The sequence below is a fragment of the Scophthalmus maximus genome, chromosome 1 (genome assembly GCF_022379125.1).
Source record: "Scophthalmus maximus strain ysfricsl-2021 chromosome 1, ASM2237912v1, whole genome shotgun sequence".
NCBI classification, from domain to species: domain Eukaryota; kingdom Metazoa; phylum Chordata; class Actinopteri; order Pleuronectiformes; family Scophthalmidae; genus Scophthalmus; species Scophthalmus maximus.
Window position 1 is genome coordinate 10,836,572 of NC_061515.1, and position 27,185 is coordinate 10,863,756.

The following is a 27,185-nucleotide window of genomic DNA, read 5'->3' on the forward strand; positions in this document are numbered from 1 at the left end:
AGTGCACCTTACTTGAAATGTAGGACTACAGCAATGAGTCTGTCACTGTATATTTAAAAATAAAGTTGGTTAAAAAAAAAAAGGTCTTATGTAGGTAGTCGGATTTTCTTAGTGAATTCTCCTTCACCTCATGACTTTTCTGACTGTTCGACGGAAGCCATGCTCCTGTGAGTTGTGAACATTAATTTCAAAACAGTGACATGAAGACAGTGGATGGCGCCACTGTTTGTTTTTTCATCCAGTCCAACAGCGAAGCCAACAGCGAAGCCATTGTCATAAAAAAATAATCAGGCAGCTTTTGAAAATTAGTAATTTGGGATTGAAGAAAAGCTCAATGGGAAAGACCTGAATACTTCCCTCTGGCGCAAGAGATAATTGAACCCCTTCGTCCTCACCTCTTGTCCCAGCAGCGGCCGGGCCTCCAGGGCTTTCTTCGCCTTGTTCTCCTCTTTGACAGGCAGCAGAGACTTGAGGAACTTGGGCGGCTGAGGGGAGAGGACTTTGAAGGGGCTGGAATTGAAAAAGCTTGGGCTCTCTGGAACCAAACCTGTGTGGGAACGTGTGGTTATAACCCAGGTCCAATGTAGCAACGCACACAAAACGGTTTCATACTCAGAGGAAGGCAGGACTGCTCCCCTTTTGCAAATTTGCCTTTCGTGTACTTTACCTTGGTTCTCCTTGCATTTGGTGGGTGTGCTGCAAAGGGAGCCATCTTGGGGATTGCAGTTGGAGCTGTCCACATGATCACAGTGGTCCTAGACAGTAATATATAAGTATATATATGTTGTGTTTGCCAATTTTCATGAGGTTGCATCTAAGCGTATGCTGTAGAACACTTTATTTTTTAATCATCTACAGTCTCAGGACCCATATGACGAGCAGCACTCCTTTATGACTTACCTTACAGTCTTCATCTTCACAACCTGTCAGGTCTGTTTTACTACAAGAAGACTGGGGGAGCAAGAAAAAACATGTGTGTCAGTGTCATCATTTTTAATAACTGTTATTTCCATATAGTTCAGTGAGTAGCGCGGTGAATGATGAGTTCATTACTTGCTGTACATTTGGTGTGCTGATACTCCTTCTCAGGTGTCTCCCCTTGGCAGCGAGCACTTCCTTCACTGTCACAGCCTGCAGGGGAAGAAATGAAGACAGGTGCATGTTAACATCTCAACCTATGGATCAATTATTTTTGCACTAAAGCATACTTTATATGCTATTGCATACAGTACCTGCCGTAACCTTTCTAGACTGAGGATGTTCTCCACTTCCAGAACCCCCCTTGTGTATTTCTCTATGTAGGTTTCTCCATCCTGAGTCTCCTCGCTGTCACCACGAGCAGCCATGAGGGCCAAGGTTTCCCTCTCCTCTGGCTCCTCTGAGGCCTGGAAAGAAAAGAGAAGAAATCTAAAAAAAAAGGGCTGATGAAGATAAATATGTGCAAGACAGAAGAAAAAGCAGTTTACATTAGATACAGTGGCAGAATAACACTGTTAGTAGTTGTACCTTTGGTATGTTGGAGACGATTTCATAAGTCACCCCGCAGGAGTAGAGTGTGTTTTTTAGAGACATTCTTCTCTTGAGACTCTGAGTGAAACTCTGCATTGAGAGGAAAAAAAGGAGGAAAAGGTTTTGAATATTTAAACAACATCTAATGATGTTCACTTTGCCTCTGGGCCGACCGCAATGTGATACCCGCTCACCTGTTTGTTGTAGATGTTGACGGCGATGCGCTTGCGGAGCACCAGCTCCATGGAGGCAGGGTGGCTGAGCTGCACCGTGGCTTTGATGATCAGGTAGATGCGTTCGTTTGGAGACGTGACCCGGTTGAGGTGCACAGAGTCGTGGATGGATGAGTCCCAGGAGCACAATGCCGTTACCTGGTAAATTAGAAGAGACGCGTTTTTATTTTCGCAGCTCCATAGTCGTCTGAAAGAGAGAGAGTCTGTGCCAGCGGGCTGTGGCCGCACAAACAGAGACACGGATCACAGTCGTGTAGGTGTCCATCTCATGACATGACACTATAGCATAGTAAAAGTGGTAGTACTTATTGCCTGGTTAGCAATGCGCTACTTTAAAGAAAGAGACATTAAGATCATGTTTCTTACAAATGCTTGCTCTCTACGCAAGATGCCATGCAATTACTTGACTCTGTAATTGTTCAATTATGCACATAACTGTAAGAAAAAAAGGCGATGCCCTAAATTGCTCTTGTCCAGGTGCAATTATCTGACAAAAATCTACTTTTAGCAGCAAATACAGCAGCCAAATTAACATAAGGTAAACAAAGAGCCTATAAAAAAACAGTTGACAAAATAGCACACCTTTCATTTAGAAAAAATTAAACTACAACCAACCAGTAGATGAGAAAGCAGTGGAATTCTTTACGTGTATATGTAGACTTTTAGAGGATGTGGTCATCAGACAAATCACAAACTGCTCTGAAACTATTGCTTTAACACATTTCTTCTTCAGTGCGGCTCCTTTTTTGGCCACTGGAGGGCAGATAAGACAGGCCCACCGCTCACCTCGTCGCTGTGTCTGATGATGGGCAGATAGAAGAACTGGCTCCCGTGCTCCTTGGGCAGGATAGAGTTAACGCCCGCAGCATGTGGGCCCGTCAGCTGCTCGTTCACTGTCAGATTGTCCGCTGGTGGATGGAAAAGAGGTCGTCTTTATAAAGCCTGAGAGAAAAATCTGTAAAACATTAGTGCACACAAAGGATGTGTTTGGCTCACCGTTCAAATCCAGGAAAAGTACGGGGATGTGCGCTTCCATTCCCGCAGGTGGGGTCCTACAAGCCGGTGAAAACCAGTTCAATGGTAGTAAAAAAGCAACAGCAAAAGAAGCAAAGGGCTTCAAATGAAGTGAATCGGACGTGTGTTTGGGAGAGTTTTTACCAGTCTGCAGGTGCTCCCGGGATGCCACTGCCAGGTGCAGGCACTAGCACCGCATTTCTCTCCTCAGTCAGTCCGACCCACTGCTCCACCAGCCGAGCTTCCCGCTCGACGTCCTCCTCCGACTTTTCTGGATTCATTGAGTGAGGAAAAGAGACATTTAGTTTAAAAAAACACTAGAGGGGAATAAAAAAATCAGCTGCAAGGCAGAGCCAAAGACTCACCATGTTTGTTGATGATTTTCTTGATTTGCTCGTCGAGGTACTCCCGACGTTTGATCAGAGCTTCTGACCATCGCTCCCTCACACAGTTGAGATCTTCCTCCTGGAAGCAGACAGATCAATGCCGGATCACTCGGTGGAGAGAGGATCGGACGCAGGGCTCAGTAAAGTGTTACCAGGGGAAAGCAAGGGTAGACTGGGCTGGCATGTTTGATGGAATACCATATCTACTTCATATCACCCACTGATAATATATTAGAAAAAAAAGTGTAGCTTAGAAAAAAAGTGTAGCTAATCCCCATAAAAGTTCCCAAACCCAAGGTTAAACATCAAAGTTCCCCGGCCTGTATTTTTGGTTCAAGAATTGCTTTAGCTCCAAAACACACCTCCCTTTGACCCCTTTACAACTCACACACATCCACACACACATGCATTCACACAAACACACTCACATGCATGTCCTCACATGCAGCCACAGCCACCCAAAGTCCTGCAAGGACGCGCAGCACATCTCTCTGTGAGAACGCCACAGAGAGCAGATTCAAAGTAACCAACAAACCTCAGAGCGAGTCACATTACTCTTCTGACGTCCACCATGCAGAGTGCTGTAAATCATGCAGCCATGCAATGCCCATGTGATTAAGTGAGGCTTATTATTCCTGCAACTGGTCAGTGGTGACAAGCAACCAGTTAGCATTAGTACGCGCAACCAGAGTGGAAAGGCGAGAGAGAGAGAGAGAGAGAGAGAGAGCGGGACAAGATCCTCAGCAGACGGACCCCCGGCTCAGCCATGGGTGGAAATGTATTTTGCACAGAGGTTTGCCACAGAATGGGTTGGTGTGATTGATATTTGCAGCGTCAAAAATCATCAGCATGTGCAGTCCTCTGGGAACACATATCAGTAGGTTTCCTTTCATGCTGCAGAGTGAACTACAGGGGGAGCAGCAACGCGGGGGGGGGGGGGGGGGTACCTGATAACTATCCATATCCTCTTCCACCTCTCTCTGGCAGGAGAGAACACACTCAGTCAAACGTGGGGACCACAAAAGACGCCGACATGACAGCTCAGAGCATCCTGCTCACTGCTCAGATTAAGTTTCTAAGACTATCACAGGGTGCCTACAGCTAAGAACAGGTTAGACGTGAGACTATTTAAGATCCTTTGACCACTTGAAATTAAATTTAAGAGGACATACACACCAAATATTTTTTTTTTTTTCAATCCACTTATCGTGTTAAACTTGCATTTCCCCATGTTCATAAACTAGACAGTAGGCTGGCTAGAGAAGTCATTAGTTTAAAACATAAAAACCAGAAACAGACAAATTATGTAAATGACTAGTCATTTTCCTCTTCGGTCTGGCAGAGTAGATACATTTTCACGGTGGCCTTTGGTGGTGACGTGCCTAAAAATTTTGTTTAGACCCAGACAATCTGAATTTAAGACTCTTTAAGGATCCAAGGCCACCCAGTGTCAGTGATGTGATCTATGTGTGATGAAATAAAGCTTCTATAAACCACGACCTGAACCAGAATTTATCATTGAAAATATATGAGTATGGAAAATTAGGGAAAAATAATAATTTCTTCCTGTGTATCAGGGCACATCAGTGCATGTTAACAGAGCTAACAGGCCACTAATGAGTCTGTACATTCCTCAGCCTCCCTGAGACAGACTGCCAGCTCCCCAGATGAACCAGTCGTGGTGTGAAACCAGAGATAGACTAAACTTAATTTGTCTGAATCAGCATAATATTGGATATCACTGGCAAGACACCAGCACACTGTTCCCAAAACACTGTTTCTGTTTTAATTGCATTATCACTTACACACAAATAATCGTCCTATTTTTGTCAACAACATGTGATATATACTGTATGCGAGTACATGGACAAATATGAATGTGTTCCACATACCTGGTAGCTGTCGAGCGGTCTCTGTAGTTTGGTGGAGCGGGCCGACACACAGCCGATAGAGACGGACAGCACGGCCTCCACCAGCAGAGGCAGAGTGCCTGAGTTCTGGACCGGCTTCACACACACCTGCAGCCTCCTGGAGTGACCCTGCTTGGACCAAACCCCAGGATTCAACATCAGAGGGCTGCTTCCAATACTGCTCTCTCAAATCATGTCATGCACACGTATGACATGATTATTATCATATTCACGTAATGAGCTACGACCCTCTCAAGTGTGCGTTTGATCTTTTCGGGCCAGTCAGTTTCTCTCTGACCTGTCGTAGTTGGAAGACTCCCCCCGTGCTGCCGTCTTTTCCAGGCTGCAGCTCCACAGATGAGTACTCCCCCTGCTCGTTCAGCTCCTGGATGGAGATCCACAGCTCGATCCTGCGAGACACCTCGCTCCACCTTGGACGACCGAAAAAGCAGAGATTACTGAGGCCTGAAATGTCACCGTCAGTGTGCGCGTGCACGCGCATAAGTCAGAGTGAGACATGTACCTGTCTCGGAGCGTCTGGGTCTTGGCCTCTAGTGCGTCTAACTCCCAGAGTGAACGTCCATTTCCAGCACAGCGGTGACCCCAAACCTCGATCGCCAATGCCCCATCGGATATAAACTCCAAAAACTCGTCCGTCACATGCACGACGTAGTCCTGCACAAAGACGAGATTTGGTGCGGTGAAGCTGATTTGAAAATACGGATTACTAACACGAGGACGTTCAAGAGAATTTCAAGTGAAGGCGTTAACAACCTGAAGCACAGAAACAAACGGCAGCGACGTTTTCTCACCTTGCAGTTATCGAACTGGACAGTGAACTGGGCTTCTGGGCTCCGAGGGGAGGGCCTGTCCGGGCTGACCATGGGAGGAGCCACAGTGGGCTCGCCGTGCTCCCAGAAGGTGTACTGACAGAACACAAAGTTGGACAAGTTGAGCGGCAGACCCGTGGCCTCCCTGATCCGCACCTGTAGCAGGACAAACATGCAGAATGGACTTGTTGGACGATGGTGCGTCTTCCAGTGAAATGGCAGCTCATTCGTGAACAACAAAAAAACCCAGAAGCAATACAATTATCCCGGAATAACTTTAAAAAAGCGTAGTTTGGTTAGAATCAACAGAGTGGATTTTACCCTGCAGGTGAGCCTCTTGGCCATGTGGACGATCTCCCCGTTGGTGTCCATGACCTCGTAGCAGCTACTCTCGCTGGAGTTTTCGGATGAGTCATCTCCCCCGGACAGGCGCTCTGGTACGACACCACTGACTCGCATCAGCTCAATGTGCAACCTGCCTGCTACCTGCATGGACAAGCCGAGAAAATGTGTCATCGCATTAACTTAAAAAAGGTCAGAAACATCCTCAATGTCTTAGATATGCAACGATACAGCATAATATATAACAGTATTTCCAAAGTAATTCCTGATAACATATACATTTCTATTTATTTTACAGATGGATACGATCTTTGTGAGGATTTTCAAGTGGTATCTTGTTTATATTCATAAATGTGATGTTTCGTCCTTTACTTATCATACGAATCTGGTGTGTTAGGGAAAACAGTAGAGCGGCACCATGATGAACGTATCTGTGTTTAAATCTGTTTGTGTCGGTGTACCCTCACCTCTCCCTGCTGGCTGATGATGGGGACGGCATACTGCAGTTTAACGTCATGGAAGAGGCACTCCAGAAAAATGTTGGCCACTCCTATCAGGTTGTGGTTCTCTTGTGCCTCATAGAATGGATCACAATGCTTACTGTTTGCTTTGTTATACTGCAAAAAAAAAGAAAAAAGGAGATTAAAAATCAAAATAACTTTTTTTTCCCTACATATTTTTTCTTCTCTCTGTGGTTTCTCACCAGCTCCTCTGTGCCTTCCTTCCAGTCCCTGTAGTGGTCTCTCATGTCCACCAGTTTGTTCTCCAGCTTCTCAATGGTCCACACCTGGGTCCCCTTCCCTTTCCTCCGCACCTGGATTGCTGGCTCGCTCACTATCACTCCACGCTGGATAAAAGCAGATTTACCGATTCAGACAGTTGATATAGATTTTTTTTAGCAGACAAACAATTCTTATTAGTTCAGAGGTCTGACCTTGCGGTTGGCGCTGAGGTTGGCTGCAGGAATCTGAAGGGTGACCTGGTAGTCCGTCAGTTTGTTCATCTCCTCTGCCAGAAAGTTGGATTCTCGCACCAAGGTGTTGGCTTTCACGACCTGCTCCCTGAGTCGAGAGAGACTCTGACGAAAAAGCTCATCCCTGTCAAACACACGCGCGCACGCGTGCACACACACACACACACACACACACACACACACACAGATAGAGATAGTTCACTCAGATGAAAACCTGTCCTTTATGTACAGTCAGTGTAGGTTGACATAAACTGTTATTTTACCTATAATAACTGACTAAACTATGACTTGAAAAATGTGCATTCAAGTTAAATATGACTTATAGAGTATCAAGAATGGGAAAATAGCTCTTAGTAAAATATACTGAATCCAGCAGAAACACTGTGTAATAGGACCCCCCATATGATCAATCAGACAGGATTAAGCATCACATTTTAGGATTATTACAGGAGGATGGCGCCTTGACTTGATGCTTGGAAAGAGTAGAAGACGAAGAAGAAGTCTGCAGAAGAGGTCTTGTGCTCAAAAGGTCACTCCGGCAAATATAATCCTTTAATGGGAGCTTTATGCGTGCGGATCTTCTCCTCTTTTTTGAGAAAGAATTTATTACAGTTTTCTGTGTTTTAATCTGATCACAACTCCACAGAACGATTTAAGCGTTAGACAGAACCTATATCGCAATATTAATATTCAGGGCATCCCGCCTATCAGTGACAAACTTGCAAGAACTGACAGAGTCAGAACTGATCAAAATCCACATGAGCTCAACATTTTCTGACTTCATTCTTTAAAATGTTTAAACTCAACTGTGGGCACAACGGGCTCGCACATGTTGCCCTGCGTATACTGAAGAATTTAATGCAAGTGATAACCTATAATATAGGGCAGGCCTCATTGCGCTGTCCAGTATGTGCATCAGTGACTGTGCGTCTAACGCTCCACTCACCGCTCCTCCGTCCATATCCGCAGTTTGCTGTGTGACGTGTTCGTCGGGAACGCGAGGCGGTCGCTGCTGCTGCGGTGGTTCTGCGGCGTTTTCTCGGGAGACAGCTGTTGCCGAAGCGACTCCAGCTCTCGCTCGTACATCATCCGCTGCTCCTCCAGAGCCGTGCGCTTCTCCTCCAGGTACTGTTTCTCCAGCACGTGCACCACATTCTGCATGGGGTCTGCACACACGGGCCAGAAACCACAAGCTGTTTCATCAGTAAAGGAACAGGACGAGTGCGTTCAAGCAAAAGTTATCATGGATATTATCTACAAATGTCAGATTCAAATATTACTTTAATTTTAGTTTTAAAAATTATAGTGCAATGCTACTTGAATCAATTCTAATGTATGTATTTATATAGTACCAACTAAGTTAAATAAATAAACCATCTGTGTGTAGTTTGCGGGAGACATGGATTAATCAACAACACATTTCATAATCATCTATTTTTTGCAAATATTTGCTCCTCTTCTCAATAAATGAAGATTTACTGCTTTTCTCTGTTTCATAACCAGTATCATATTCATATTAGCTAATGACACAGTGATTATCTTTGGGATTCAAAGTGTTGGTTTTCAACAAAACAAGCAATTTGTAGATATCATCTTGTGCTTTGAGAGATGTGATGTTCATTTTTGAGCTATTCCTGTTGTCTTATTAGCATTTTAAGACCTGAATTGCTAAATCAAAAATATTCATTGTAAAAATTGGTGACAGTAGAAATGATTATCAGTTGTCGGAAACTGAGAGGTCTCTCAGGAAATCATAACAGTTGCTGCTTGTTTGTTCCGCTGTGGCTAAAATCTCACTATTAAAATTTGGATTTAATGGCAATAACATTAATCCATGGAAAAAATAATGGCAGAGACTTGAACTAGATTTGGGATTTTATAAATCCATTGGGCTAAACAAAGGATTGTTTCACAGTAATGGTATCTCCAAAAGATATTATTATTATTTTGGTCTTAGTAGCAGGAACGAGCTGGAGGTTCTGAAACCAAAGAGGACTTCCTACTGTATACCGCTGCAGCCTGAGAGCCTAAAGGGATCATGTAGGTTGCAGAGGGCAGATTATCCAAATCATACCATTGTTCCCAAGAGTCTTCATTATGACTTCCATCTGGGCAAACTCGTAGCTGTAGTCCTGCTCAGAAGAGGCCTCGCTGGCCGTCTCCACGTCTGCCTCGACGAAGCTCTCTCTGGGAGAAGCTCTCTCCAGCTCCTTCAAACGGTCCCGCCGCTTTCGCTGAGGCAGATTGATCCTACGATGTGATACGACTCCCAATCAGTGACGTTTTTCTCATTTCATAACTTTGACACACAGTTGGAGGAAAGATCTCATACCTGAAGAAGTGGTTGTTGCCCCACAAGATGCGGTCGCCGTGCCACAGGTGCACCAAGGAATCGATCATCGTTCCGTTCACACAGGTCCTGCAGAAAACACAGAAATGCATGATGACATTTTATTAATGAAGATGTCTGATGGTATCATGATCTTTATCTCCAAACAGCGAAAACAAATTGGGGGGGGGCAATCTCTTTGTAGCTGAGGGGAGATGTGGCTCTGAAATCAAAGCGAGGTGCTCAGATCAGAGATTCCTGTACAGTGAGGTCATGTGAAACACTGAGGTCCAGTCATCCATGAAGGAGAGAGACAACAGACAGAGTGAGACCCAGACTGATAGCAAAGTGCATTGGAGGTAGTTTGATAGTAGCTCACCTGGCATTCCCTATGGGTGTCAGGTTGACGTCACCGTCTGGGCAGAGGTCCAGGACGCAGTGCTCCGGCTGGATCCCGATCCCAAACAGCTGGATGTCCTGAGACGTGTCTGCGCCCACTCGAGTGTGCTCCTGCACACAGATGGAGGACAAATTAAGCCAACTAAAAAGACAGATTTGAAAGTAATTACATCCAATGTCTTATTCCAACTTCTTGGTCTTAACCCTAAAAGCTACAGACTGTCATTTATAGAACCAAACTGCAGGAAACAAAACTTCTTAACTACGCGGGGGGAATTAAGAATAATACCAAAGCGAAACCAGGTCTCAGCGAGAACACTTGTCTCTCCCATTGGAGAGTGGGCGTAGATGAACAAACATCCCGGCTTCTAGAGGATGTCCTACCCTACGGTGAACTCACCCATTTCACATTACTCTAGTCATTCCACACTGATACGCCAGGCTGGTCTGCAGAACCCAGACAAAGGCCTGTTGTTCTGCGCAGGCCGCTCTCTCTCATGTGCCTCTGCTCTTACGGGTCCGACAGCAGTGATCCGCACACTCCAGACCTGCTCTGACTGGACTCTTCTCTGCTCTCATACTTGTCATCTGGATCACGGCGACGTGTGTGCTGTGGTCCAGTGCTTTGGCTGATGGTAAATATACTATCTCACCAGTGAGCTGGAGACCAACTGGCTTTACAGCTCTTAGAAAATGAATGTGAATACAATTTACACTTTGCGAAAGATTTCAATAAGTGAAGAAAGAATAGAAATAGAAAATGCCCTCTCTGAGCTGAATATCCAAGACCATTATAGTGCCTTAAAGGAACTTTGAAACAAGCAAAGACTGAGACGTCATTGTGCAGTGAGTGCAGATAATGGATTCATACACTTTTAGAGCTTATAAAAAATTAAAAAATCTATGTACATTGTACGTTTTATTTGCAGGATAAATCCAGATGTACTAATGGTAGAGCTAAATAGGCAGATGCAAAACTTCATTGGCTCAATAAGCACTGTGCTTGAAAAGTATTGCAGTGTCCCACTGTGTTACCTTCAGGTAGTAGACCAGCAGCTCATTTAGGGCAGGATCAGCATTTAGATTGACCAGGAAACACTTGTCTTCACCCACTTTAATCCCAGATGTTTCCAAGGAGATGCCCATGCTCTCCAGCTGCTTCTGACGCTCCTGCAAACACAGACAAACACAGTGAGAAAATGGGCATAAACACGCTGAACGACATTTGAATTCTTTTCTTTTTTTTTACAACACGTGCATACAGTGGCAATCTCCTCCGTCTTTCTCAGTTTCTCCTCCCAGGTGACGGTCATGTCCTGGATGAGTTTCTCAGACTCCTGCAGCTTCTCCTTCAGTTCAGGAGCCTTCATGGACTGACGCAAACAATGGGGGGGGGGGAATACGTATCAGTACAGTCTGGACCATCATGTGATTAATTCATATTTTGTAAGCCTGTATCCCCCCCTCACCTCAGCCTGAGAGAGCTGAACCTTGAGCTTCTCCACCTCCTCCCGGAGCTCCCTGATGATCCGAGCGTTGGGGTCCTCGTTCACCACGGCATGGTTGACGATTCTCTTGGCCCGGTCTGCATAGCGAAGCGTGGACAGAGTCTCCTCGTAGTTGTCAGCTGATGGACTCACCGTGGCTATCATGGCTGTCTTACTGTTGCCGCCGAGGTTATCCTGAAGACGAGAGGATATATTGCAAGACAACAACACAGGGGAAGTGTGCAACAGAGAACTAGGACCATGGTAACATGTGGGTCAAACCTTCAGTAGCCAGGTGAGGACTGAGTCTCTGTAAGGCACAAACTTGGCCTTCCCCTTTCCTGCAGACTGATCAGCCAGAGCAGAAATCACACAGCCTAATGTGGTGAGAGATCTGAAATGACACAATAAATAAATAATTAAGGCCCTGTCAGTGTTAACCTTTAAAATAATTGATTGGACTTTGTAAATTTGTATGGCTTTCATATTTAAAAAATAATATACACCCACTTGTTTATATTGCTGCCCTCTTTTAGTCTCTCTCCAGCGGCTCCGGTTTTAGAGACTCGCTCACTTCCTGCCAGGTCGACCAGACTCATCTTGCTCACTTTCTCCCCCGAATTCTGTTTAATATCACGCCATGCAAAATCAGGCACATGATCAAAATAAATAGGACGTCTACAGGATTAACACAATGGCAGTCAGTCACTCAAGGAACAGCTCTTCGTAAAAGTCGGAGAAAGGCAAAAGGAGACTGACCCCGGACTTTAGATCGTAAAGTGTTTGTGTGACAATGATGCTGAAAACGGCGTGCGAACGGCTGCTCTCCTCGTTCATGTTGGTGGCTGCAACTGTGCGCGATTTGTTCCCCTCCGACATCAACACCTCGATGTCCTGAAAAGACAGAGGGTCACGTCATGAAAGATGAAAGCCCCACGATTAGTCACTGTTGTATGTTTTTTTTCCCCGCACTGGATTTAACCAAAACCTGCAGATGCTTTATTATGATTACAGGCGGTGTTCACATACGGCTATGGCGTCATGCGATTGAGCTGAGTCACAGCAGGCCATGGGCCAAGACAATGGGAAATCCAGTGGACTAATATCAGGCAGAGCGCAGAGGAACAGGGTGGAGATGTTTAAACTTCATTAAGGAAGGCCCTGCCAAGGATTGGCATGCAAACTGCGTGAAACCCATGACTACACCCCACGTCAGAAATATGTGACATTATAGTTTCTGCACTCGGGAGGATTTGAAACTAAATGGCTGCAGCCAATATAAATCAACGACTTGACGGCTAAAGGGATGCAATATAAAGGCATTTCTACTAGTAGCAATAAATCAATGTGTACGTGAAGCGGGTCAGTGATACAGGGTGGTGCGATGACAGAAGGGTGAGAGACACACCTCAAAGCTGGTCACAGCCAGCTGAGACAAACCGTCCACATACGGACCCAGGACTTTGTGTTCCCGAACTTTCAGTGATTGTCGGCTCCTTACAAAACAGAGAAAGAAAAAGAAAAATGATGAGTAAAAAGACAGAGAAGAAAAAGAGAGGGGGAAAGAAATGTGTCCCTGTTCTGGACATCTGTGCAAAAAGAGAGACTGAAAACGATCTGGGCTTTTGATTTGGCATTCCTCTTCCTCTGAAGTCCACTTCTTGGCAGCTCAACACATTCTCCTTTCTGGAGAAGCTGAAAAAAAATATCCCCTGACCATGGGAGCTTGATTAAAATGAATGAAAAACTAAATGAATGCTTCAGGGTTTTTAGAAGCTCATATGATTTATTTCCCCTCTTTCTGGAAATTTCAACGCTGGGAAGTTATACAAACAACCTCCTACTGGTATCTATTAACATGTGTATTTCAGAAAACACTTATTTACAATAACATGAAAACTCTAATATCTCACTTTAAAAAAGCTGTATTCGATATTCTCACTATAGTGTCCTCCTTCTGGAAATGAATGGAATGGCTGGCGTGCAATGGTGAAATAGGAATAAGCAATACAAATTAATAAAATCAATAAAATATGAATGTGAGTTTGCTGTTGAATTTGTTGTTAAATCTTTTTTCCATTACCCAGTACAACGATGTGGCTCACTGACAGTGGAGCTCTGGGGCACAGAGAGATTAGCTTTGGCTAAACATACAGCTCTTCTTAGTAAGATCATTTTATGGTTGTGTTATTAGTCTTTCGTGAGAAAAAATTCCCTTATCAACGTGTGAATTACATCCTTATAAATTACTGTACAAGCTGTGGAACAGATGTGCTGACGTGCAAAGTCAAACTGGAGGTAGGCAGGAGTCTCACTGGAGGGCGGAGGAGGGTAAAGTGGAGCTCAGCTTCACCTGGCCGTCTGCCAGGTGTTGAGGAGAAATCCTATAGATCAGAGAGAGTCACTGAATCCCTCTCCGTGGCTACAGAAGGACTGAGGATGGCAGAAAGCAGGTCCCCCCGCTGCCATTGTACTCATCTACCACCCACTGCGGCAAACCGCAAGACAGACCAGCTACCGACTCGTCGTGGGATACTCCGCACTTTACTCTGTATCACATGAATACACACCACAGCTAACATTTAATCCTAAAATTCAAAGAGAGAGATACAATAGAGTGTCCGGCTTTGTCATATCCGCGAGAGGATGCGGCATCGAGATGAGGTCTGGACATCTGCAGCACACAGAGCACTGCACCGTGGTCCCTCTCCGGGCTCACAGGCGGCGTGGACCGCTCTCCTGCTCCGGCTTCTCGAAACACATGTCCCTGAGACGCTCTCTCTTTCACAGCTCGCCCTCCCCTGCAGTCTGTCTGCCAACCCACATCGGACCATGCGGGCAAGGAGCGCAGCAGTGTCAGGAGAGCGATGCCGGCCACTGCTCTGCAGGAAATGACTGGGTTGAGCTTCCTACTCACATCGTTCTGTCGCCATCCCACAGTCGGGCCGCTAGACACAATAGAGCTATGAATGGAGATGCAAAGCAGCGCGGAGGGGGACACTGCTCCTGCTGGAGCTGGAGTGAATCAGGGCAATCAGGAAGTTAAACCGCACTGTACCAATTTGCGTCTCTTGCCCCCTCCAGGTCAAAAGCATCACTCATTAAATTCAGTGAGCTGGGGCGTCGATGAGATCACTTGGCAGCCGCCGGCGCCCCATGTGCAGATGCTCGAGTCCTCCTGCAGCGGCCACAGGTTCAGTTCTGATCCCGGCCCTTTGCTTCGTGTCTTCACCCACTGTCTCCCCCTTTCACACTTAATGTCCTATCAATAATATGCTAATAATATAATAAAATTTTAAAAAAATGTGAGCTGATACAAGCCACGTGCTTATCCTGAGGAGAAAGTACAACCATTACAAGTCCGACTCACCCTTTGGGATCCAGCAGGTCGCGGACCTTCTCGTTGTAGATCTCCATGTACGACACCTCCAACTTAAACGTGTGGGACTCGTTCTCCTCCCTGTGGACCCTCTCAAACAGCGAGCAGCAGAGTCGAGGGATCAAACCCGGCTGCTCCCCGTTCCCCATCATAGAAAAGGACTTGCCTGAACCTGGATGGACAGAGCAGAGTCAAACGTGATTGTACTCCCAGCAGAGAGAAGACTTCATCCAAGTTCGTGAGACTTCAGAGCCACGGCGCTAGTGTCGCAGAAAATGAGAGCTGCTCTTGATTAGACTGAGACTTTGCTTTGAAAAGCCTAAATCACATGCCTCTACGGTTCCCATCATCACGACTTATGCTGCTCGTAGCATTTTTTTTCACAAACATTAAGTGACTGGCAGGCTGCTGCAACATTTGTGCCATTCTCTTCAAACTGTTAAATGCATGTTCAGCGTGTCCCTCTCAGACAGGAAGCGGGGTAAAATAAGCTAATTTGTTCCAAGAGTGAGGAAGGATATGAGTTAAGTGTTTCACCAGCATGATCAGAGACACAAATATTCCTGTTTTTTAAGCTTCTTACGGACACATCTGCAGACAAACTCATTGTGCATAAACCATTTAAAAATTGCATGAATAAAAAAAATGTGTGTCTCAGTGTAGGTTTCATGTGGATTTTCAATTACCTGTTTGTCCATAGGCAAATATGCAGGCATTATATCCCTGGAATGCATTTTCAAGTATTCCCTCACCAAGGCACTTGAACACCACCTCTTGACCTTTTGGACAAAGAATCAGTCACCATGGAGACTTTGGTAAACAGATGAACCATTCAGTTAAATTAAGTACTGTTGTCTATTATACGGTTGTCTACCTTAAACATCAGTACAGAGAAATACACATCAAGAGACCGAGACTCATGAAAGTTGACAGCTTCCTGCCCCATCGTGTGGAAAACGCTGAGGCCGTGTTGAGAAATCTCTGATGTTCCTCACTGTCGTGCCCCTCCTGAAGGGGACAGCTGTTTAATGAGCTAAATAAAGTCTCGGAGCACCCGAGGCCCTTGAGGGGGCTCTTCGCTGAACACATTGCCTTGTCGTCATTTCAAGCACAAAGCAGATGTGAGCATTACGTCGCCATCACAAAGCGAGAGCGCATCTGTGACAAGCAGATATCAACAATGATTATGTAAATCTGCTTCGGACTGGCAGTAATCAACTCTGTTCTATGGACGTTATTAAAAAACACCCACACACTTTGGCTGTAACCTTTTCTGTGCAGCGCTCATTAAGAGAAATGAATGGAAGCCGGAGAAATAATAACACGTATGTAGATTATTTAACATAATGTGAAATGCAAATCAGAATAACCTGCAGTACTGTTACAAATACTAAGTGTGTTAGATCTATCTATCTAGATATATCTTAGAATATACAGCACTTAACAGTATGATGATTTTATTGTTTCGAGACAATATATGTATTTTAATGTGTTCACTCGAAATTCAAATGACAGTATGTGCCCACACTGTGTTTTGCTTTGCATGATGCAAAAGCGGCACTGGTCTCGTCTGAACACGGGGACGTGAGCCGAGTTGTTTTGTGAAGGGTGACGGGTCGAGTTTCAACATTTGAGACCTACCAGCATATTTTGGAACGTTGGATTCGTCCATGGACCAGAAGCAGTGGTCAAAAGCGAACACCTGCAGAGGAGACAGCACAGGGAGTGTCAACACACATACACCTCACACCTGCCCAAGCATGTACAGTACAACACATTCTTAGCAGTGGTCTCACTTCTGCTCCTGAGGTAAAAAAAAAAAAAAAAGGGCTTATTGTGCTCTGCCATGCCACCCTGCAGTAACTCAGCAGGACCGAGCTTGTCTGGAGGGAGTGAGACGAAGTCTATCCCCAGTGCTCATTAAGACCGCGCCACGATTGTCTGCTCAAATCCACGGTCAGCTGCCGCCGTGTTTTGTCATCATGGCTGGAGTTAAATGAATTCATAAATCAGGGTCAGCGCTCCCCAGAAGAAATTCCAGCACCCGGTGACCCCCGTCTCCAAGGAAACGGGGCCGCGGCCTGTCCCCGCTGGTGCGGGCTGGCTCCGAGCCCTCGGCGCTGGGTCTCACAACACAGACTTCAGTAGCAGAGGGTCTTTGTGCTCCCCAGGCACCTGCATCAGCTCTGGATAGACAACACACAGAGAGGACGCTCTGTGGGAAAGACCAGTGGCCTCATTTGCCAAGGACCCCCACTACTTACAGACAGAACAGCTCATGTTACTGTACTGAACTCTTCACTAAGGTTTTATCATGTGGATTTAAATATTTGAATCACCACCGTAAATACTGTTCTTTGTCAGAGTTTTAAGTAAAGTTTAGGGGCAACACAGACTTTTTTGGGGAGATATGGGAAACATAACTTCCTGAATTCTGAATAGAGTTAGATAGCTAAAATGTTTATGTGTCATGTATGTGCTCCCTCTGTCTGCCTTCAATCTTTTGCTCTTTTGAGAAATTAAAATCATTGCTCCAGAAACAGTGTGCACTCTTTCTTGGTGGGTTATCTTTTAAATATTCATAGTTTTGGACAGATATTACAAGGTTGCTTTAAGGTGCCATTAAGGTTATTTTTATGATGAATTCATTTATATGACTGTAATAGACTACATTTTATAATTGCACTTCTAATTAATCCTGATTGGGTGGGATATGTATTGCTGTTTTTCTCATTCTGCTTTTTCTGCAACTTATTGTTATTGCCTTATATATCTTCGCAGGGAAATTGGCCAAATCAAACTTCTATTTTTATCCAAGTTCGGCCACTCCTCTTTATACTATTTCATCCCAGATGTAGAAACAATGGCTACTGCGCCATCACGCAGTGCAGGCACATCTCTGCGGCATGTTACTAATCCTGGCTTTCAGTGCACTGCTGCTGCTCTCCCAAAGTACTTTCCCCCTGCACAAATACCGCAAAATAAATGAACTCCTCTCTAATCATAATAAGGGCTATTGGCCAGGAAACCACCGGTTGCACAGTCAGCATGGGAAGCACTGAGACCACTGAATGCTTTGAAAGCAAGTCCTCCTCTAGTGACTTCAGACAAGTGAGTGGGTCCCATTCAAAGGAACAAAGGTGCCATCATTCTCAATTAGAGCTGGTTTGGTAAATAGGGCTTCAGCCTCCTCTGGTCTGGTCTGTCCAGCCCGAGGGTGTGACTGCGCAACAAATTGTTCTTGATTGGACAATTACTTTTAATCAGCAGTACAAATAATGACGAACGTGGAAAGCACAAAGCCCCCTTTTTCTAGTCATTTCTACGATGAAAACTGGTCAGACGTGATTGGACTGCAGCCTCTCGTGACCTTTGAGAATGCGCAGGGACTAATTTGAGTGCCACTATAACTTAGCAGACGGCCACATGCTCGTCTAGCTGAGGGGTATTACAGGGTAACTCAGGTTCACGGGCCCCGGAGACCACGCACACGCCTGTGGCCCATGCTATCACTCTCCGGTCCCATCAGCCACCGAGTGCACTGAGCACAAAGCCCCGTCCCTGGTGTGTGAAACATCTCTGAGCTAGTCACCAGCGTGTTGTCAAGGGGGGTGATGGGGGTGCACTCCAACAATGCAGCTTTGAATGCACACACACACTGCCCCAGTGTCTGCGCTCATCCCTCTCTCATTGTAGAACCTTTGTGGGTGTTCACGAGATCTTAGAGGCTCTGACACGTTCACACGGACATCTATCCGGCTCCTGCTGACCAACCAAACTGCTAAAACACCCTCAATCACGTCCCTAGAAACGATGCCTCTCAGCCCCTCAAGGGGGGAATAGTGCTGCCCATGCTGCATCCTGACACATGATTTTGGTATCTGTGAAGCATACATACCTTAGGTTGTTTCCTGCTGAATGAGGGGGACAGTCCATCATACACAGAAGACACCCACGAGAGAGGCAGAGAAAAGACAGAGAGGGGAGAAGGAACATGGTTAGCGTCGATGCAGTTTAACACTCAGAACATGTTCACACAGTAAAATGCAGCTGCAACTGTCACAGTAGGAAACTTCCCAGTGTCTGTGTTAACACAAACTTCTTTTTTTTGGGAAACCCGAGACCCTTTTGTTACTTTCAGTATTTCTTGTGACCAATTCATTCACTACTCTCCTCATTTATCCATTGGTTTATTCACTTCCAGACAGTGGCATGTCCCGGTGGTAGGCGCTGCTGTGATTGGGCTCATAATTGGGCCAGTGGAGCGTGAGGAAGGGAAGAGATTTAGGATTCAATGTCCCACTGACTCTGTTGAGTAAATAGCTCTTATGTCTGTGGACTTAACAGGGAGGCCAGGTTGGGGAAGCTGCACTCAGCATTACCAGCTGCCGGAACCAAAGACAAAAGGATAGTATATATATGGCCCGAAGTTATGCAGGATTGTTCTCCTTATTGGAAAGGGAATTCCCCAAAGTCGAAAAAATGCAACTTTTTAAGACCCAGCAGCTCCAAAGCAAACTGGGACACTTTTCTAATGCATGTTTTTGCACATGCATGGTGCAGTACGACATTTATTCACCACCTTAGTGCCTCTACATGCGCCATAGTCCTGCACTTCAAAGGTCAGTATATTCCTCCTGCAGCCGTCTCCTGGCACAGATACAGAGGTGGCCATCACCTTCACACAGGAACTAAAACAGGGCGGGCTGCTCGAGGAAAAGTGAAACACTGCACCACAGTGTCTCACACAATCTGTGCTGAGTCACACCAACAACAGCACAGCTACAGAGCTGCACAACAATATCCACACACTAAAGTCTTTTGGGCATTTTGCATTATTTGAAATCTGTGTTTCCTAAGGGAGAGTAATTTTTAAAAAACACGATCAGGAATTGTGGACTCATTTCCCTCTGCAATGTTTTCATCTAACTGAGCTCAGGCTCATAATGACGAGGGACAGAAAGGGCGTGAATGGGCAGAGGAGTGAGAGGGCTTTGTTTGGGTTCATACCCTGAATCTTGATCTGGGCCACCGATAACCACTGAGATTGGGTCTTAATCAGAGCGGACAAAGATGGCAGCGTCCCCTTCCTCTGGTCCTCTCTCTCCATACCGCAGAGAGGAGAGGGGGTGCCCCCTGCTTCATGACAGCAGGGGGCACTGATATAAGACTTCCTGAGGGCGGACCAGGAGGCCTTGACTACTGATCAGGTCCCAATCATTCAAGCTTCAGTTTGTTTTAAAGTGGAGATGTCTGGGATGAAAGAAGCATGAGGGGGTCTTATGACAGACGGCAGCTCGAACCTTGTGCAGAATGAAAAAGGGGGAAAAACTGAAAACAGATGTATCCCTACCCGAGAGCAAAGGGACGACGGTCACAAGAGCAGAAACACAGAACCAGAGACACACAATAAAGAGGAGACAAATGAAATGCAGGTATAAAAGTCTGAAGCAATATCTGCATCTGCAGCACAAACTAAAGCAGCCATAGAGTCACTGCTGTGGTTTAGTGGCTCTGCTCACTATTTCATCTACTGTATGTACAGTATATGGAACCCTAACATCTGGTATGCTAAGAATGCTGGACAAGACAATGGGGGGAACTGTTTCCAAATGGCTATATTAAGGATTTTATAGGACAATTGCCTCCTGACACAGTCTCATTAGAAATGAATTTCATTCTGAAAACAGACTGGATTTTAAACTTTGATTCAATGTTATAGACACTTTCCTCATTAAATATACTGTCAATGCAGCAGTATTCTCACTGACATCCATATGGATGTACGTTAATTAATCAGGCCACGATTACAATAAGAAAAAAGAAATGCCACCACTCTGGCAGCATGGACCCAAATGTTGTACAGTGCAGCTCTTGAGTCATGCTTGAAGCCCACAGGCCATTTGCTTGATATTCAGTGTGTCAAGCCAACGCTTGAGGGCATATTAAAGACTGTGTTGTGTGCCATACATGATGAATGGCACAGAAGTGCCAGATGGCATCAGGTTCTTCCCTCCTCAGAGGCTGATGCGGGGGGACACTGCAGCTCCAGCAGGGCCAGGCCGAGTTCTATATGTCCAACTGAGGCCTGGTTGTGTGTTTGTGTGTGTGTGCATTGCTGTATGTGTCATCGAGGACACACTCGATCGACCCCCCCCCCCCGCCTCCGGCTACCTGATGCCAAAGCACTCATGAATGATTTCAACTTGGCTGAGGATGGAAATTGGCCTCACACACTACTATGATTCTCGCCCTCGCTGCTGATCTTGTGTCGCAGGAGGCAGATCAGAGGAGCACATTGTGATCTTCTTTATACATGTTCTTACTACTTTTAGTGAGGAATACCTAATAAGAACCAGACTGTCATCTTTATTTTTGAGGGTCAGATTCAGTCAGCTGTATGACTCTTGAAATCAAATCATAGCATCTTCGGGTGGCTTCCAGCTCAGATCCATACATGTGCCACTGCCCAGAAGGAGGCTGTAAAGAGCGGGAGAGCAGAAGTGGGAACCCCCCCCCCCGAGTGGATATGGAGCAGGATTAAGGCCACTGGGTTATTATGCTGCCAAAAAGTGCACTCTTCTATCCCAGTAGGCAACCCAGCAGATTAATCTACTTTATCATCCACCCACTGGAGCATCTCCCTACACTTTCATAAATTAAATTGCTTGCCCGCGCTCGCAGAAATATCAGCCAAATAGATATGTTTTTGTTTTACTTAGTCTAATCGGACATCTCTTCAATTGACAGACTCACTGCATGAGGAATACATCGTCGGACTCATCGGTGCGATTTAGCAGGCTTTGCAAGAGTTTTCGGACGATATAATCCCGCTGCTCAAATGGAACATATAAATCACAGGGATGAGGTCGACCCCCCATTGAGATGACACAACATGCATTTCTCCTGTGTCCAAACACTCTCACAAACATGTTTTTTCTTTCTGGCACGACCCCCCCCATAGAATGAAAATCCTCATCTTGATCTGTTGCCAAAACTTTGTCTCCATTTAACCTCCAATCTGACTCTTTCCCCTTATTTGGCTTTTGATGTGCTTCACACAATCACAATTCAAGGAGCTATAAAGCCAAACACAACGTCCAGAGCTGTGTCTGTGACTGTATGTGTGTGTGTGTGTGTGTGTGTGTGTGTGTGTGTGTGTGTGGGTGAGTGTTGAGTTACAGCGCATGGCGCTCTCAAGGGCTGCAGGCTAACATTTCAGATGGTCTTCCAGTATGTTTAGAACAGGACATGCCTGTCCCCACCCACTCGAAGCAGAGGTCACCCTGCTGCACAGACACACAGAGATACAGTGGAGGGGGGTGGGTCGCCTGTCCGACCAATTACGCTCAAGATGATTCAGAGGGAAACATTGAGCAGCCTTTTATTAGCATCAGTGATCCACGAGTAAACATGGCAAGTGGTTGGAGTCAGGGGTTTACACGCAGGACTTCTAAAGGTATTTCCAAGACGGCGTTGAAGGACGCTGGGTGGCTGATGGGAGAAACAGACCCGCAGGACTAGTCCCGGCGGCTGAGAGGGCAAACGCTAGTTACGGCTTTATTACTTGGCAGCGCCGGAAGAAGTATTCAGGTTCCTTTACTACGTACAGAATTATTAAAAGCTAAATTTAGCCTGGTATGGCCAGACCATGAACATGAGCTTGCTGAAAGGCTGGGTTTCCAGACTCAGCCAAATGTACTTGAAGACTTAAAGCTGCTCTAAGAGTAGCTTCATGGGAGAGGAAAGGAAAAACCCAAGTACTGATACAAAATCAGTTTTATTTTATTTTTAACTTATGATATAATAATATTTTGAACAAATGAATCTTATGACACCAGGAGTCATGTGCCCAAATGGTTGGGAACCCCTAATGTAATCTTTATGAGTGTTGTGTTTCAGAAGCATTTTATGTAAGATTTTTAAATAAGCTGTAGAGGTGTAGAAAAATCAAGTATGGTATAAACTGGCAAAGTAGAAATACAGTCATGGAACTGTGCAAGTACAGTACTTGAGTACAGTAAATGTGCCTAATTAACAAGTTCACTGAGAGAGTTTTGACTACTGTATCAAACTATGGATCCTTGTTATGAATACAAAAATTAGCTTCATAATAAATATTTGGGGTGGCTGGGGGACATCACTCATTAGGTCATCAACATGACTCCAGAACTTTTCAGTATCGTGGCAACAGCGGTCGCTGAGCAACGCTGGTAAACATGGCAGCGAGACAACCTACCAAGCTCATGAGTCAAAATTCCAAAATGAAAGCCAAAACTCGGGATCTCAGAAAACAGCCTTAACGAACGGCTCTGCCGTGAAGCAGCGCACGAGACGTTCACGGAGACGTCTGTGTGCGACCTCGGAGTTTCCATAACAAATGTTAACAACACAACATTTGATGCAGGCGGGGTCCAATTTTAATCCTCTCCGGCATTTCTGACACCGCTGTGTGATGAGCTGGGTCAGCATGCCGCGGGCCGTGTGTGTGTGTGTGTGTGTGTGTGTGTGTTTGTGAGTGTTTGCTAAAACACAGAGCGGGATGCCGACCACATCTAACTCCTTCAAACTGGTTAGTTTAAAAGGAAACAAACAAGCCAGAAATACATGAAGTTCATCAATTGGTTCAATATGGCAAGGCTTCCTCCTCCCCGGGGGAAATTTAGTGACACATTTACTACCAGGACACACCTCCTTTGACCCAGTCTGCTTGCCGGATGTCACCTAACAGAATTGATTTGGCATGTGGCTGCTCAGGACAAAAGACAACACAAGCCAGAGTAGGCATGCTCACCAAGTGCAAACCATATCACAAAAAGTAATTCATTGCACGTGGAAATATGTCCACCACTATCTAGTGAGCAGAAAACGTAGAGAAAACTCCTGTTTTTCAAAGCTTTAATTCATGAATAAACCTGAAAGTGAGTCCACAATAAGCTCATCGCACCGAGACGTGAAATTCTTGCAAACACAACAAGCCGGTTTCAGAAATTCCAAAAAGGCATCATCGCAGGGGAACCACGCGAGGAAGGAAAACCAGAGTCGCTATGGAAGAAATGTCTGAGTGTGGATTTTTTACATGGGCTCCTCCGAGAGGCCACATCTGAGATTAATGAGGCACAGGCTCGACAAAGAGGGAAGACGCCATCTTTTCTCAATTCTGTACACAGATGTAAACAATGTCCCACCCTCAAAACAAACAGCGAGCCGTCCTTGCGAGAGCACAACTCCTTTCTCCCAGTAGCATGCCTGAATTCAGGTCTTGAAGTTAGGGGTTGGTCTTTATTGTGTGTGTTTTCAGCCAACTAACTCTGAGAATAACAACTGACTGAATGGAAAGGTTGATTATTGGCACATAGGGAGCAGAATGGACAGACAATGGGAACATTCCTGAGGGCAGCCATTGGACAAGGCGTGATTGTCATTTAGTGTAGGCTTGTTTTGGACGTTTTTTGGAAAGCATGATGATGACCACGTGTGTGACATGGGAGAGAATGTGACCACGCTTCAAATCGTCAACAACACGGGATATCGTCTTGTCTGCACAACACCCTTATTTAAAGGTCTGTATCATATTGGCTAACGAAGAAACGGAAAGCACACGACGGCCACATTGGGTTTGGTCTCTGGCAGTGACCAGAGGAAGATGCTAGTGAAAAATGCAACCAAATTTAAAAACGTTTTGGGGGAAAGTGTTCCCGTTCTCTTTCTGGACGAGAGTTAGACAAGAAGGTCGATACAACTCGCATCTATTTGGTAAATATGAAGCAACAGAGAAACAACGAGCCTGGTTTTGTCCAAACATAACAAAATTAACCAAAACTTAATAAACGCATCATATATTGTTTCTTTTTTACCCCAAAAAATAAGTATAATCACGAAGAACCGACTGTTTTGCGAGGGGTTATGTGCCAAACTATTTCTTGGCAGGGTTGTCAGGCAACCGGCGGAGACTCCAGGAAGTTACCGCCTCAGCCAAGAAGAAGTCTGGCACGTAACCATTCAAAAAGCTGCAAATTGCCTTTATTACACTTCAGCTTTCCTACAGATTAAACAACTGGGATAAAATGTGTTAGTTGATGAGCTCTTGAGGTGCCAGTAGGCACATTTGTTAAAACTGGACAGAGTTAGTTGAGCTGTAACCAGCTGCTGCTTGTGGCTTCATATTTACCGTACAGATATGTCAGGGATATCATCTGATTCCACGAGAAAAAAGTAAACTCACGAAATGTTGAACAATTACTTACACCAGCTCTTGAAGACAATTTAAATATCTTTCTTTTTTTACTACTTCGGTTGTGAGAAAATAGACATGGAAGACCTGAACACTTAAATATCTCTGGGCATGTTTCAAAAAACATTTCTTTAAACTTGTTCCAAGATGGGAAGTGCACGGGGGCACTCTCCGGGGCCGAGGACCTGATTGAGGCTCCTCTCCACAGCATTCAGATTACAATAGTCAAGTGAGCGAGATAACGCAGTCAAGTAAAGATAAACCCAATTGAGCTTTTGTAACCATTAGTGATAAGAACAAGATTAGAGCGGAAATTACAAGCTTGGTTGCGGACAGTATCGCACGGAGGCCTCGCCTCCACTGATCGTCCTCAGACGCCGGAGCGCAGAGCTCGAGAAACACCAGGGAAACCAAAGTGATCCGGACAAAGAGGAAGCTGGAGTGAAAACTGCATGTTTTCAGTTAGCTATAATGAAACAGGACAAAACAGGAGCTCCGAGAAAAGTTAGTTGAAGTTAGCGCTTGGACATTGCAAACAACTCTGTGTATCTAGACTGGAATATGCGGCAGAGGGAAGACTCAATGGCCCTCTGTTTAATTGTTGCAAGTTGACGGACATGCTGGGGCATGATAGATGTAATACGGCCCCATTGTGCGAGTCTAAAAGGGTATTTTCTTGTCATGATGCTCCACGACTCATCCCCCCCGTGCAGACAGCAGCCTCAGGTATTTCCCTGCCTCCCCCCACCACCACCACCACCACCACCACCACCTTCATTGTGTCTAAAAACCCCAGAGGAGAGCAGACTGGCGCGTGAAAAACAAAACCGCTTTCCCAGATACTGTTTCAAGGATGCCCTTCGTGCCAGCTTAATAGGCGAGATGAAAGATGAAACTCGGGAAACTTAACCTGCCGCCCTGAAGTCAAAATCCATGTTTCATTTTGCCCACCACCGGGATTATCGTTCATTCCTCAGGGGAATGGGAGTGGGAGGGAGGAGGGGTCACGAGTGTCGCTATACTGCTCAGCGGTGCAAAGAATGAGGCTTAGCCGAAGGAAATCCATTATATTTCTTCAAATTCTTTACGTGACTTACATGTTTTTGTGCTTTGTGGTCCGAGCCAAACCTGATCAAAACACAGCCACCTGGACAGATTCCAGGGTCTAGATAGACAGACGGATACTTTATTGAACCCGAAGGAACTCTAGGCAATTCATTAATTAGTGATTAATGGTCCAACATGGTTCAAAGTTCCCCACACTAGACAATTCATTTCTGTATTTCATCTATCTGAAGGAAAATTTTGTATTATTTTAAGTGTTGAGAAAAGAAAAGGTCCACTAAGATCTAAACTATGTTATCCCTCTTTGTCAAATCATGTTTTTTTTTTTAAATCTGCAGTCTAAGAAATGAGCAGGATTCTATTCATTTCAGCTGTGTCTACACCTATTCCTGCTGATCCCTTTCCGAGGATGTGACTGAACGTTCCCATGAGAGAGAAGCGGTTCCCATGATATTTGTGGCCCCGCAGCCGTGTTAGGCACGTTAAGACCCACTAAATCTGACACATTTCCAACACACAGGAGCAGGTGTCTTCAAAACAAGGCAAAGTCTCGGTGATCAGGGTATCGCCCCTCATGTGGCTCCGCAAAGCAGCAGTGAGGAAAATTATACGGTTGAAGAAAAACCATGGCAGGCCTAAACACAGAGACCCAAAAACACACACAGCACTGAAACGTTAACAGGTAATTATGTGCCTCGACTACACTACGGAACCGACACGTGACATAATAAGGCCGCGGTCACTGCACAGTTACAGGATGTACCACCTTCGGAATTATAATTGATTAAATTGCCAAAATGCACACAAACTGACTCTGGATCAACCCAGTTAGAGCAAAAGTGAATCCAGCAACAGACGTAAACCTTTTATATCAATGTCCAAGTCCGAGAAAGGAAAATCCCTGCACGACTGACATGATACATAACTTATATCTTGACCTCATGTGGAAACGTCTGCTGAATGAAAATGTGTCTCGCTCAACAACAGCATGGCAGCACCGTCATCCCTCTGACCTCCCGCTCACAACGGCTTTTTGTCCCGTCGCTCTGCGTCCTGTCCCACATATGTTAGCTTTGAGTGCGACTTGTTCAATTG

General features: G+C 45.3%; 1 protein-coding gene across 10 annotated transcripts in view; it reads right to left on the reverse strand.

Moving 5' to 3' along the window:
* Positions 1 to 27,185, reverse strand: part of kif13a (kinesin family member 13A) — a 34,855-nt gene that overhangs the window by 5,520 nt on the left and 2,150 nt on the right. For 5 of the 10 annotated variants that reach the window (XM_047333178.1, XM_047332954.1, XM_047332104.1 and 2 more), the window contains exons 3-37: positions 18,690 to 18,705; positions 16,433 to 16,493; positions 15,478 to 15,570; positions 14,783 to 14,963; positions 12,821 to 12,908; positions 12,172 to 12,306; positions 11,923 to 12,035; positions 11,695 to 11,806; positions 11,395 to 11,607; positions 11,188 to 11,298; positions 10,961 to 11,095; positions 9,906 to 10,036; positions 9,530 to 9,616; positions 9,272 to 9,447; positions 8,144 to 8,363; positions 7,159 to 7,321; positions 6,928 to 7,071; positions 6,692 to 6,841; positions 6,204 to 6,368; positions 5,865 to 6,038; positions 5,576 to 5,727; positions 5,351 to 5,483; positions 5,035 to 5,181; positions 4,090 to 4,122; positions 3,122 to 3,221; positions 2,901 to 3,027; positions 2,739 to 2,794; positions 2,529 to 2,650; positions 1,704 to 1,880; positions 1,507 to 1,599; positions 1,233 to 1,385; positions 1,054 to 1,131; positions 901 to 951; positions 668 to 755; positions 396 to 547 (exon numbers count right to left, since the gene is read on the reverse strand). In XM_047333178.1, coding sequence (XP_047189134.1) covers positions 396 to 547; positions 668 to 755; positions 901 to 951; positions 1,054 to 1,131; positions 1,233 to 1,385; positions 1,507 to 1,599; positions 1,704 to 1,880; positions 2,529 to 2,650; positions 2,739 to 2,794; positions 2,901 to 3,027; positions 3,122 to 3,221; positions 4,090 to 4,122; positions 5,035 to 5,181; positions 5,351 to 5,483; positions 5,576 to 5,727; positions 5,865 to 6,038; positions 6,204 to 6,368; positions 6,692 to 6,841; positions 6,928 to 7,071; positions 7,159 to 7,321; positions 8,144 to 8,363; positions 9,272 to 9,447; positions 9,530 to 9,616; positions 9,906 to 10,036; positions 10,961 to 11,095; positions 11,188 to 11,298; positions 11,395 to 11,607; positions 11,695 to 11,806; positions 11,923 to 12,035; positions 12,172 to 12,306; positions 12,821 to 12,908; positions 14,783 to 14,963; positions 15,478 to 15,570; positions 16,433 to 16,493; positions 18,690 to 18,705 — 4,330 coding nt within the window. The remainder of the gene's footprint in view (positions 1 to 395; positions 548 to 667; positions 756 to 900; positions 952 to 1,053; positions 1,132 to 1,232; positions 1,386 to 1,506; positions 1,600 to 1,703; positions 1,881 to 2,528; positions 2,651 to 2,738; positions 2,795 to 2,900; positions 3,028 to 3,121; positions 3,222 to 4,089; positions 4,123 to 5,034; positions 5,182 to 5,350; positions 5,484 to 5,575; positions 5,728 to 5,864; positions 6,039 to 6,203; positions 6,369 to 6,691; positions 6,842 to 6,927; positions 7,072 to 7,158; positions 7,322 to 8,143; positions 8,364 to 9,271; positions 9,448 to 9,529; positions 9,617 to 9,905; positions 10,037 to 10,960; positions 11,096 to 11,187; positions 11,299 to 11,394; positions 11,608 to 11,694; positions 11,807 to 11,922; positions 12,036 to 12,171; positions 12,307 to 12,820; positions 12,909 to 14,782; positions 14,964 to 15,477; positions 15,571 to 16,432; positions 16,494 to 18,689; positions 18,706 to 27,185) is intronic. The other 5 variants (XM_047332238.1, XM_047331950.1, XM_047332453.1 and 2 more) reach the window with 4 other exon arrangements.